This window comes from Culex quinquefasciatus, chromosome 1, assembly GCF_015732765.1.
Source record: "Culex quinquefasciatus strain JHB chromosome 1, VPISU_Cqui_1.0_pri_paternal, whole genome shotgun sequence".
NCBI classification, from domain to species: domain Eukaryota; kingdom Metazoa; phylum Arthropoda; class Insecta; order Diptera; family Culicidae; genus Culex; species Culex quinquefasciatus.
In genome coordinates this window covers 7,387,167-7,399,805 of record NC_051861.1, presented here as the reverse complement: position 1 = coordinate 7,399,805, position 12,639 = coordinate 7,387,167, and the positions used below count along the sequence as shown (strand labels likewise).

Sequence of the window (12,639 nt, the reverse complement as noted above, 5' to 3'; positions counted from 1 at the left end):
GGATTTTTTCAGCACGAGTCGTACATTTATCCAACGAGGTTCACCGAGTTGGATGAATACGACGAGTGCTGAAAAATCAAGTTTTGCAACGAGTCCCATACAACATTTTTTGCAATTCCGAAAACACCCATTGAGTGAAATATAAGTCAAATTTTCATGTATATTGTCAATAAATCGTTTAAATCAAAAATGTTGAAAAGCGTTACTTTTCGAAACAAGTGCTAAAAAGTTCAACTTTTCAGCACCCATTTCAGTGCTGAAAAGTAGAACTTTTCAGCATTTATTTTGAAAAGTGTTGCTATTTGATTCTGTTATTTCTGGTACAGAAAAGTAGGCTATTTCGTCATTCAAGAATGACAGGAAAAGTATGCAGTTTCACGACGGAATTGCAAAAAGAAAATTTAAATAATTATTTGTCAAAAATTTGTTCATCGTTTGAAAGCTAAATTAACTAATTTGAACAAACAAGTTTGACTGAAACCTTAAGTTATAAAGCATTAATTTGAGACATATTTGATTTGAATATATTGTTCACAGGTAGAGCAAAATACTGTTTTTAAAAATATTACAAAAAATAAAATGGATGACACAATATGCCAAATATGGATAAACGGTGCACAAATTTTAGTATCTCCAAATCTACGGGAAGTATCGAAGTATTTTTTTATTAATTTCCAGAAATGTTGTCAAATAAACGATTCAAAAAATCTTGACTATTTATACAATCATTTTTTCTCAGTGATATTTCGAGGTTTTTCTGGGCGATTGGTCTCTTGGGCAAATTTGTTTGTAATGATAAAGGCAATTAAGTAACAAAAATTTTCATTTAATTCATATTTTATTTTGGTCCGCTGAAATATATTATAAATGTTAAAAATATCAAAAGACAAATCCAACTTTTAGTCAAAAATGCGTTATTTTTAAATATAGTACAATTTTTTTCTAAAAATAAAACTTATCAAACTTATTAATTAAAGAGCAAAAAAATACATATTTTGAATATTTATACTCTTCACCGAAATAAAAAGTACAACATTCCTAAATTCTAGGAATTTTGCCTCCTTTTCTTATTAAGTAATTCAAAAAACCCGATTACTAAATAAGGAAAGCAGCCATAATTCTTAGAATTTAGGAATTTGGTACTTTTTTTTTATTTCAGTGTTCGTATGGAATAACCATCAGGGAATTGTTTGAAATTATGTATGGATGAACGGGATGAACAATACAACCAAAATGATTTAATTTTCATTGGAAAGCCATTTAAAGTGGGATAAAAATACTTAATTTGTCACTAAATAATGTTTTTATCTTTTTGACATATTTTCATAGTAAATAATTCACGCAGTAAATTTTTGCATAAATTTCACTAATTTATACAATAGATTATGCTTGAAAGTGCACGAAACTTTTAAATCTGCACTAAAAAGTCTCAAAATCAACAAGATACTTACCAAATAGAGACTTTTAAAGGAAATACATAGAGTCCAGACTCGATTTTCCGAAGCCTCGATTATCCGATGTTTTGTTTGGGACTTCGGATAATCGAATCACGAACAAAAACATTTTTTTTCGTTTTATTTTATTTTCTTACTTTTAACATCAAATTCGAGTTCTGCTACACCAGTCAAATTTGGATGGTTGATTGCCTTTTAAATTAAAAATGCATTTTTTCAATATTTCATCACCGCCATCTTGATAAAAAAATTCGATTATCAGAAGTGAAATTTTGTGAAATGTTAACACAACAAATTTACAAAACTTGACCATTGAAAATACGTCCAAAAGTTATGAAAAATGTGAAAAAGAAATATTTAAAATGTCATAACCGATATTAACACCAATGAAAATTATGCTTGGTTCAGAAATCAAATATTTAATAATAAAAACAATTATACAGCAATTTCACGAAAACAGCATGGAAAAAACAAAAGTGCTCGGATCGGGCTTAAAATTTTCATGGGGTTCCTGGCCGAAATAATTAGACCCGTTTTTTTGTTTGGCCATTAGGTGACCTACGCCGTGTTAGGTGGTCCGAAAATGGCAATTTTCGTCGATTTTCGCAAAACCACTTTTTTCGAAAAATCATAACTCCTCACCATTTTAACCGATTTCAATTGTATTACACGCAAATGAAAGGTGATAAGTTGGCCTTTCAAAGAAAAATAGTAAGAAGTTTCAAAATCTAGCCTAACATATGAAAAGGGCGTATGAAACTTTAAAATGCCGTTTTGATGGTGTCTGGACCAAAGAGCCTATGACTGGAAATATTTTTATCGGATTCCCGGACATTTTTACATAACATACCAAAAAATGGGAGGAGTCAAAAAACCGGAGAATGACGAAAATGGCAATAAATCAATTTTTTCACTAAAACTGCGATAACCTTAAAATTTCAGCGATGACCTATAGATGTTTGGGTACCAAAATTTTCGTAATTAAAAGACGCAACTTTTGGTACCCAGACATGTATAGGTTATCGCTAAAAATTTTAAGTTATCGCAGTTTTAGTGAAAAAGTTGATTTTTGCCATTTTCGTCATTCTCCGGTTTTAGCGGCGCGTCAAAAACACGGATTTTATTTTCAAAAATCATATCTCGGAATCCTGTTAATGAGCTCCTCCCATTTTTAGTATGTTATTTCATATGTTAGGCTAGATTTTTGAAACTTCTTACTATTTTGAAAGGCCATTTTATCACCTTTCATTTGCGTATAAGACAATTGAAATCGGTTAAAATGGCGAGGAGTTATGATTTTTCGAAAAAAGTGGTTTTTGCGAAAATCGACGAAAATGGCCATTTTTCAGACCACCCTAACACGGCGTAGGTCACCCTAATGGCCAAACAAAAAAATACGGGTCTAATTATTTCGGCCAGGGAACCCCCAGAAAAATTTTGAGCCCGATCAGAGGACTATTGTTTTTTTCCATGCTGTTTTCATGGGGAATTGCTGTATATAAAATCCTATTTTGTTAGTATCTTGAAAGATAAGAAAAAAAATCAAGGTCATCGACAATTTTCATATTTTTTTTTTAAATTGGGACGAGTTTTGACACGTTAATTTTGTCTGCACAGAAAAAAATGATGCTAATATTCATCAGAATATGGTGACTGATTTTGTGTCAAAAAATTTTAATATTACATCTGAAAATTATGAATTTTCGTCAGTTTCTGATGAATATTCATCAGGTTTAAATTTTTACACATTTTTAGGTTATATTACTCAAAAAAGAGGTAATATTCAACCTACCAAATTTTCAACATTCCAAAATTCAACTTTTTTATATGATGGCATATTTGTTTATTCAGTATCTTGTATCTTGTGGGCTCATGCGTGGACAATCTTCAAACAGAAATTTCGTTTATTTGGTTTTGAAGAATCTCATAAGCTTGAATTTAAAAATAAGCAAAAATAGTATGCAATAATTGTCAAAAGAATTGAAATCATGGTTCAAGAGCTTCAAACTATTTTCAAGTGGAAATTTTCCTCAAAGCAAAATTGATTTCTCACTCGCTAACCAAATCTGTAAACAAAATTATCAAATTAGCTCATTAAACACGATGATCAAACCGGTTTTGACGTCAAGGTGCATTTCTAGTCATCCCGCGTCCATAAAACTACCAAAAATATATACTTATACAGTTCGAGTTTACAAGCGATGTGGCTAATCACATGACCATAGAATCATCTTTTTTTTTTTGCCACAGGCTGTTGAGAGACCTTGGCCGTGAAGAAGTCGTTGGTGTTGTTACTCTAGTATATGGTTGTTCTGTGAAAGATGAACTGCAGTTGCGGTTCATGGTGGTAGATCGTGGATAAAAATGAGAACCTTTCTGATGTGATTTTTTTCTAATTTTTTTTTTAAATTCATTTCAATTACATCGGATTTCATCAATAATTATTGAGTACATTTTCTCAACGACACCGTTCAACGCATTTCAACCTTATTTTCGAGTAAAAAAATCTCCACCAACCAGTTATTACGTTACATGAAATCTGTTGTGTTGTGCATCGAGCTGAGGTAACTGACACTCTCGCTTTTTTTTTATTTCCTTCTTTTTTCGCGCTTTTTACTTTTTGCTCTAGGTCAGTGGAGTGGACGAAGAGTCGCCGGCTGAGGTGACCGGATTGAAGGCCGGTGACTGCGTGCTTGAGGTGAGTTTTGTACACCGTGCTGCTGTGGGAGCTTTGGACGAGACTGTTGACGTTGAGGTCTTTGGGAAGCTTGTGGCTGAGTTTCTCTATAGAGTGTACTAAAACTAAAAACTAAAAACTAAAAACCAAAAAATAAAAACTTAAAACTAAAAACTAAAACCAAAAACTAAAAACTAAAAACTAAAAACTAAAAACTAAAAACTAAAAACTAAAAATAAAACTAAAAACTAAAAACTAAAACAATCAAGTGATATGAGTTCTGCGACTCCATTTTAGGTTGGTACAAATTTTAATTAAAGTTTTTGTCACCCAACCCCCCCCACCCCTGCCCTCATCAAAGTAAGCCTGAAAAATCAGTTTGCAAAAGTAAAATATTTAAAAAAACATCAAAAGTATTAAAATTTAAGTGCATTCATCTGAAATCAATTTAAAATTCATCCCCTTGCGTTTAGAATCTTTTCTTTCATGTTTGGGTTTATTTTAAAATCCTTTGAATTTTTGAAAAAAATTAATCTTTAATATTACAAAAAGTTTTTTTGTTGTTCAAATTTTTGTTTTGGTCAATTTCTTACACTTTTTGAAGACAAATGATTGCAAAACAACTAAACTAGTGTAAAATGCATTTTGAAACACTTTTTGCATTCAAGTTTTGAGACTATGGCTTGTTTATTCAATTTTTCTATTTTTTGTCCCCTCGACCCCGGCCAGAGCCGACAAAAACTTTGAAAAATATTCGCATCGGCCTTAGTTAAATTTAATTAGTTGATGGCCTTTCAAATTACATAATGCATTTTTTCAATATTTTTGTGATTCGACTATCCGAAGTGACAAAGATAATCGAGTATGGACTGTACTCAAAACTTTCACAACTATGAGTATAAAATATGCAAGATTTTTTCATAAATGTCAAGAATTAATTCATATTTTTTTTTGTTTATAATAAAAAATCACAAAACTAGGTATTTTTGAAAATTTACTCAAAATTTTAGTTATTGTAACACGGGTAATTTTTTTTAAAGGGATTCATATATTTTGTTTTTTTTTTAAATTCTTTAAATTTTCACAAAACTACGTATTTTTGAAAAATTACAGATTTTTTTCAATTTAAGTATGATATAATCGAGAATTTTTCCTTAAATTAAAAAAAAATAATAGGAAAAACCATACATTTTCAAAATATTAAGTATTTTGTACATTTAAAAAATAATGCTTTGATAACTTTTCCAAAAATATGCAGTTTTGTTTCAATTTTGCGTCTATAAAAAAGTGTTATTCCTTTGGAATCCAAAAAAATTACGTTCATTTGATACCCATATTGAACATAACTGAAATTAAGAATATTTTTTTAAATACGTAGTTTTGTAAAAAAACTTTGAGTATTTCAATGAAAATTTAAAGTATGACAAAATCCTGATCATTTCATGCACATATTGCAATAATAAAATTACGAGTATTTGTTTGAGAAACATTGCATGATTTTTACAGTTAAAAATATGTATTTTTGTGAAATTTTGTCACGTAATTTCAATTGGAATGGTTATCATTATTCCGATCCAAAAAACTATTATTTTTAAATGTCATAGAGTTAAAGCTAATGTCTCCGATATAGCGATGGCGGTGAAGTTGGCGATGATTGAATATTCAGGAAAATTGGTAATTTGAATATTCATGCAAATTTGATTGAAATTAGGTCGCAAACTCGAATTTGATGTTAAAAGCAAGGAATAAAAATGTTTTTTTTTTTGTTTATGGATCGACTAACCATAGTCCCATACTAACCTTCAGATAACACTGACCTACAAAAATTATAATACATAGGTCAACTGGGAAGCATGAAGTTTAGTCACCAGAAACACTTACTCATTGATTTTTTCAAAATATTTAGGCAAGGCCGAATGGTTTTTCTCCAAAGTTTGTATGGAGAATTAGGGGTTCATCGCTGTTGCATACAATCCAAAAATTGCATGCAATATGTGGGAGTAGCGAAGCAATAAATCTCCATACAATTAGGTTTTACACCGTGACGTCATTTGACAGCTCGTGTGCACTGTTTACATGGTCCATGTAAACAGTGCACTTTCTAACTTCCAAATCGAGTCGGCGTGAAACCTAATCTTTGGAGAAAAACAATTCGGCCCTGCCTAAATATTTAAAAAAAAATCAAAGTGCACGTGTTTCTGGGGACCTCAAACTTCATGCTTCCCCTCGAGTTGATCCTGAGCAGAAATTTTGTTGGTCGGTGTAATCAAACTTTAGGGAATCGAGCTTTGAATAATCGAAACTTCTGACCAACGTCAAAAGTTGATTTTGGAATTCAATCTAATTATTCTTCTCATCTCAAACCCAGGTCAACAATGAGGACGTCCTGGGCATGCGAATCGCCGAAGTGGCTGGCATGGTGCGCTCCAAAACGGACACCGTCACGCTGCTGCTCTGGAGCACCGGCATGGAACCGACCTGCAATCCGGAATCCCTGTGCTGCGGCCCGATGCCCATCAACCTGGAGCGCCTCTCGGCCAGCATGCAAACCATCGTGGCGGCCCTCGAGTGTCCGGTCTGCTTCGACACGATCCCTCCGCCGGTGTTCCAGTGTCAAAACGGTCACCTGGTTTGCTCGAGGTGTCGCGTCCGGTCGGAAAAGTGCGCCATCTGTCGGGAAAAGTACACTGTCGGGAGGTCGCTGCTGGCCGAGCAGGTCTATCAGTCGATTACGGAGGCGTTTCAGCTGAGTGAGGGCGGGGACGGGAAGTTGCGGGAACGCCTTTTTGGCCAAGTGCAACCGGAAGAGCCGCGCCGGCGGAAGTCCGTTTAATAGCGAAGGGAATTTGCCATCTGGCGGGAAACCGCTGCACTCGCACACGCACAAGTTTCTGGCGAAGATCATGGGCAAGGCTTCGTCGGTGGGGAACTTGAGCAAAGCGGCCTGTGGGGAGTCTTGCGGGGGAGATTTGCAGTCACTGAAGGGGAAGTCGCTGTCGCTGTCGTCGAGTGAGATTTTCAAGTGAGAATTCCTTTCAATATTTTGAATGTTTAGCAAATAACTTGTTTTTCCTCCCAACAGTCGCGACAACACGGTCTCCGTTCCCCGCTGTACCTCGGCCAACCGGCTCGCCCCGGAACTGACCACTTCCTGCAACAGCCTGTCTGCGGTCACATCGACCACCCCGCGCCGACCAACCTCGTCCCTGTCGTGCAACGTCTCGGCCGAAAGTCTGAGCAGCATTCCGGAAAACGGTGGCTTCCAACTGGTGGTGCCATCTTCCGTCAACGGTCAAAAGCAGAGAATCGTCGGAATTGAATCCGAGTGCAGCTTGTGCTGTCCTGGCGAGTATTGCAACGATAAGATCGGTGGTAAGGAAGACGACTTGGATTTCGCAACCCCACCCTCAAAACTGAGCGCCCCGTGTTTATTTACAGCTTCCGAGCTGGACCGGCACGTGACGGAGCGCCACCGGACGCCAATCATTTCGTTTGGGACGGCCTCGGCGGAGATTTCGCTGCCGCCCAGGACACCTGTTGACAACGCCTGCCTGGTGCTGGTGCTGGATGGTCGTAAATTTTGGCTGAAATTAATCTCGGATCCAAGGTAAGTGGGGCGGGTGGGTCGGTCGTCATAAATTAGTGCACCAGAATGCGGGTGGCCACGTGCATCGTAGCGGGGCTGGCCACGGTCGAATGACCATTTTCCCGACTTGGGAAATATTTGATTTATGAACCTAATTGCTTTGGAAGTGCGAATTCCGGAGTGCATGAGGTTTGGTTGGTGCAATAATTACTAATTCCAGCTGAAATTGCAAAGTCAACATTTTGAAGGAAAAAAAAGCTGTAAAATGCATTGCATTATTACAGATTTCGTACAATCGTTTGGTCATAAATTGATGAATAGAGAGAATGCGTAACGTGATTTTCGAATGATCCCACTTTGTTTACATCTAAATTTAGGTTCAAGCACAAGCATGACTGTTTTCTTACTGGTAAATGAGCTGTTTTATAATCAATAGTATGTGTTTAATTTTATTAAGTTTTTGACATTTTTGCTAGAAAATGGTCGCGTTTCGATCGGTTAGAAGAGATTTTTTTTTTTACGGGTGACGAAGAACTGCGTCGGGAATTCTCTGGCTGATTTTGGAATCCTGCAGCTCTTCCTGGTTCAGCGAAAAAACATCGCTAATCCTAGCGAAGCTGATCCAACAAATAGAGAAGATTTTCACCAAACCAGGTTTTCAAACGGAATCAAACAATAAAGTCAGCTTCTGGATTGATACAACCGCATAAACAACTTCCATTCATAATTATAAAAAATGACGATCTCGCCTTAAACTTCCTTAAGATTTCTTGACTTTAAATCCAGGTCCTCAAAAGCCACACATTTTTCATTCTTGCACAAAAAAACACTTTTTAATGATCGATAACAATACTCTCTACTTTTGGCGAACAGTAAATTGGTTCCATTTTGACAGTTCAAAATTGAGGCTGTTTTACCACTATTCAGCACCCAGGACATAAATATCAAATTTATCCTCCTTCTTCAATGTTTTTCCCAGCATGGATTTTTTTCTAATTTAAATTTGTGTGCTAAAAACTTCTATAATTAATTGTAAGCTATTCAAAAACACTAAATTACGCTTAAAAATGCGTTTGGAATCAAATAAAGAACTATTGTTAATATTTTGCTTTTTTTCTGGAAACATATCAATAATGATGATTAAAACAATTGTTTATATTTCTATTTCCAAATTTCTAAAATCGAACAAGAAATTTAAAAAAATCAATTAGAAAATTAAATAATTAGAAAATTAAACAATTAAATAATTAGAAAATTAAACAATTAGAAAATTAAACAATTAAACAATTAGAAAATCAGAAAATAAAACAATTAAACAGTTAAACAATTAAACAATTAAACAATTAAACAATTAAACAATTAAACAATTAAACAATTAAACAATTAAACAATTAAACAATTAAACAATTAAACAATTAAACAATTAAACAATTAAACAATTAAACAATTAAACAATTAAACAATTAAACAATTAAACAATTAAACAATTCAATAATTAAACAATCAAACATTTTAATTTTCGTACGGTCAGGCTTGAAAGGGTTAAAATGATTTTCTAAACATGGGAAGAATAAAAATTCTCGAAAAAGAATGGAGTAGTATAGGGTTAATATTCATTTTAATTATTTGGATAAAGATAAGTTCGTCTCTTGACGGTACTACACTGCCCCTGATTGCATGAATGTCCCATATGCATTATCATCGCTTTTCAGTTATTGATGCAAATATTGATGCATTGCTGCAAAATGATCGTTTTTGTATATATTTTTATTTGTATATGTTTTTAATTTTGTATATTTTTTTAAGTTTGTTTAGAAGCATTTTAAGAAATACCTATTTTTCACATTTTAACACAAACATGAAGTTAAAGCAAAAACATAATTATTGAAAATTTCATTTTTTACATGTTTTAGTGAATTAATAAAGACACTGGGCAAAACATATTTGGCATTGTTGCCAATTTGAGAAAAAATCAAATTTTTTGGAAAACTTTGAACTTGTCATAAATTATAATTTAAATTAATATTTTCAATTTTCAATTCTGGTTTTGCGAAAATTTTTTTTTTTTTTTTTTTGGGAGGGTGATCCAGCCGCACATCGTTGATGTCGAAACCTCTAAACTGGGCCCTCGTCCTGTCACGTCCGTCAGTAGTCTTGTCGTACATTACAACTAGAATCAGATCTGCCAATGAATTAGTACACTTCGACCAAATAAACACTGACGCTGTATGGATCTGACTCTAGAATAAATGCACAGTTGTGTGTTATTCATAAGTCCAAAATGTTCAATTATTCATATAAGTCCAAATATTCATTGCGGAATTATTGCGGATTCCTACCTAACTTGAATTGAATACAAGATTTGAAGCAACCTATCCGAAAGCTACTCTTATCTCAAATCCCCGACATATTAATTAATAGCCAAAAATCTAGAACGTTTCTTTTAAAACCTGTCTGGCTTCTTAAAAATAATAATAATAATAGCAGTTCATATTTTACAAGTCGTGAATTGGAATAGAGACGACCATTTGATCGTCAGAATTCCAGTAGATCCTCGATTCGCAACAATGGTCGATACAATCATAATCCGACAACCGTTAGTTCAACAGATCAACGAATTTAGTCCGATATCATTTCACTATTGATTGATCGAGACTCTACGGAAATTTTGACAAATCATAATTATGCTACTTGAATGAAAATCACCGATTCTAATAGAATTACTAAATTCACTGTTACTAATTTTGTCTCTAAATAACTAAAGGCAAAGTATAAAAAGTTGATATTTATAGTTAAAATCTTAAATTCTACAAAAACTAAATAAAAAAAACCCCGCATCCTAACCTGACACCCACATTAAGATAGGGAAAAATCACATATGTAGCGGTTCATTGTACAAATGTGATATTTCCACTATCGGAGAACCTCCTTGTCTCGATGACAGCTTACCGGCCATCGATTAAGCCCTGAGACTGCGCCAAAGTGGGTTCTCGCAGCATGAAGTGGTGTCCATGTGTAAAAATGGAAGCTTCAGCAATATACTGAACACTTCGATTTTAATTCCACATCGAATCAAATCATACTCTTTGCCAAACAAGCATCAAACCTATGACACTCATTATGACAAAGCCCAGGGAATTCTGGTTTTGCGAAAATTTTGCAATGTTATATATTAACTATATTTTTTCATTCCGACAAAAATTTTATCAACATTTTAAACACAAAACTTACAATTGAAAAGCGCTTAATTTTACATATTTAGTTTTTTTCGTCATTTATTGGTTATAATAGAGTCAATTTTTTTTTATATTTATCTCCCATGGAATTGCAATCGCACCAAGTCTAGCTCCACTGCCTTGTTTATATCGTACTTATCCCATCGAAATTACTGGGGCAGTGGCTTTCATTTTGATTTTCATTTCGATTCTCCCCCTTCCCTTGCAGCTCCATCGGCGATATCTTCATCTCGGCGCTGTTTCAGGGTGGCGAAGCGGAAAGCCGCAACTACGCGCTCGAGGTGGTCATCCGGAAAGCCGGCCCCAACCACATCCTGGGCAAGGAGCTCATCTCCCGGTCCGAGGTGCACCCGATGCAGGCCAAATCGTGGAATGTAAGTGGCGTCTGTGAAGGGGGGGTGGTTTGATAAGCCATTTTAGTGTTATTTGTATTTGCATGTTTGTCTTATTTGCCATTTTTTGAATTATTTGTTTAAATTAAAAATGAAAATTTATCTTGGCAAATGAGACAAATATGCACTCATGGACAGTAAACAGTCAGACTGATATGACTAGTAATTAATTCTCACACTTTCATATACAGGATATTAGCAACACCCGGAGTGGCGTGTTCTACTCGGCCGACTCCATCCGGTCTACTTTTGAGCCGGAAACAGAAATCCTCCTGAAGGCCAGCATCAAACGGTTGGCAGATCTGTAGTTTGAAGAGTTTGATTTGTATAGATAGTCTTTAATTTCATTTAAATTTTTTATTTCTCTTTTTACTGAAATAAATATTTTCAAACAGGCAAAACAAATGTTTATATTGTTTCCACTTGTATCGTGCCACAAGTTGCGGCTTTGGTCAAGGTTTCCCGGTAAGTACGCGACTAAAGAGTAAATGTTTTTTCCGAAAAACAAAGGGCCATCACTCTCGCAAACGGGACGGCCGAGCAGAGATTGTTGTTGATTTTAACGGTTTGGTGCTGACGAAGGTTTGCCTAATGGATATTGCTATTGTTTTGTGAACGGTTGTAGTTGAAGTTGAGTTCTATCATTACTTGAAGTGGGCTTGTGGAAAATTGTTTGGAGGATTGCTAAATTTTGGGACCACTTGAAGCAGTCTGCTTTGCGCAATACTTTTGTAAAGATGTAAATTTAGCAACTGAATGCTTCCTGAACTACAATTTATAAGTAAAAAAATTTCGGCTTTTAACTATTTTCCCGGCGAAGATGGCGTTACGAATGGTGCACGCCCGAAATGTCGAAATCGCGCAGTGTTACCAACATTCAAAAAAATGTGACTGTCATGCCATGGCAAACTTTTTTGTTGCAATGTTGATTCCACTGCGTGATTTTGACATTTGGGGAGTAACGCCTTCTTCGCTTAAAAATCTGGATAGCCTGAGAGGTTTGTTATAATAGACATGGATAGGGGATATGAAGGCTATTAGATCTCTAGTTTGTATACACAGTTTTCTAAGAGTCGATCAAAAAACTCATCAAAAGACTTTTTTTTTATTTTGATTAGTTTATCAAAAAATGTATTTTTTCTTTGAAAATATGCTTTTTGAGCATGAACTGCCTAAAAACATTTTTAATTTGATAAATTTAATGCGTTTGATGCAAAAGTAGTAAATTTTCTAAATTCTTACCGATCTGTGGTCCCAAAATAAAAAAATGTAAAAAGATCAAATAGATTTTACT

The 12,639-nt window shown here is 34.6% G+C and overlaps 1 protein-coding gene across 1 annotated transcript in view; it reads left to right on the top strand.

Moving 5' to 3' along the window:
* LOC119765234 overlaps window positions 1-11,679 on the top strand; it is a 15,352-nt gene extending 3,673 nt beyond the window's left edge. Inside the window, 7 exon segments of the mRNA XM_038248706.1 lie at window positions 4,084-4,152; window positions 6,500-6,921; window positions 6,923-7,153; window positions 7,214-7,503; window positions 7,570-7,738; window positions 11,162-11,327; window positions 11,537-11,679. Coding sequence (XP_038104634.1) covers window positions 4,084-4,152; window positions 6,500-6,921; window positions 6,923-7,153; window positions 7,214-7,503; window positions 7,570-7,738; window positions 11,162-11,327; window positions 11,537-11,653 — 1,464 coding nt within the window. The 3' untranslated portion in view covers window positions 11,654-11,679.
* Window positions 11,680-12,639: the final 960 nt, after the last annotated feature.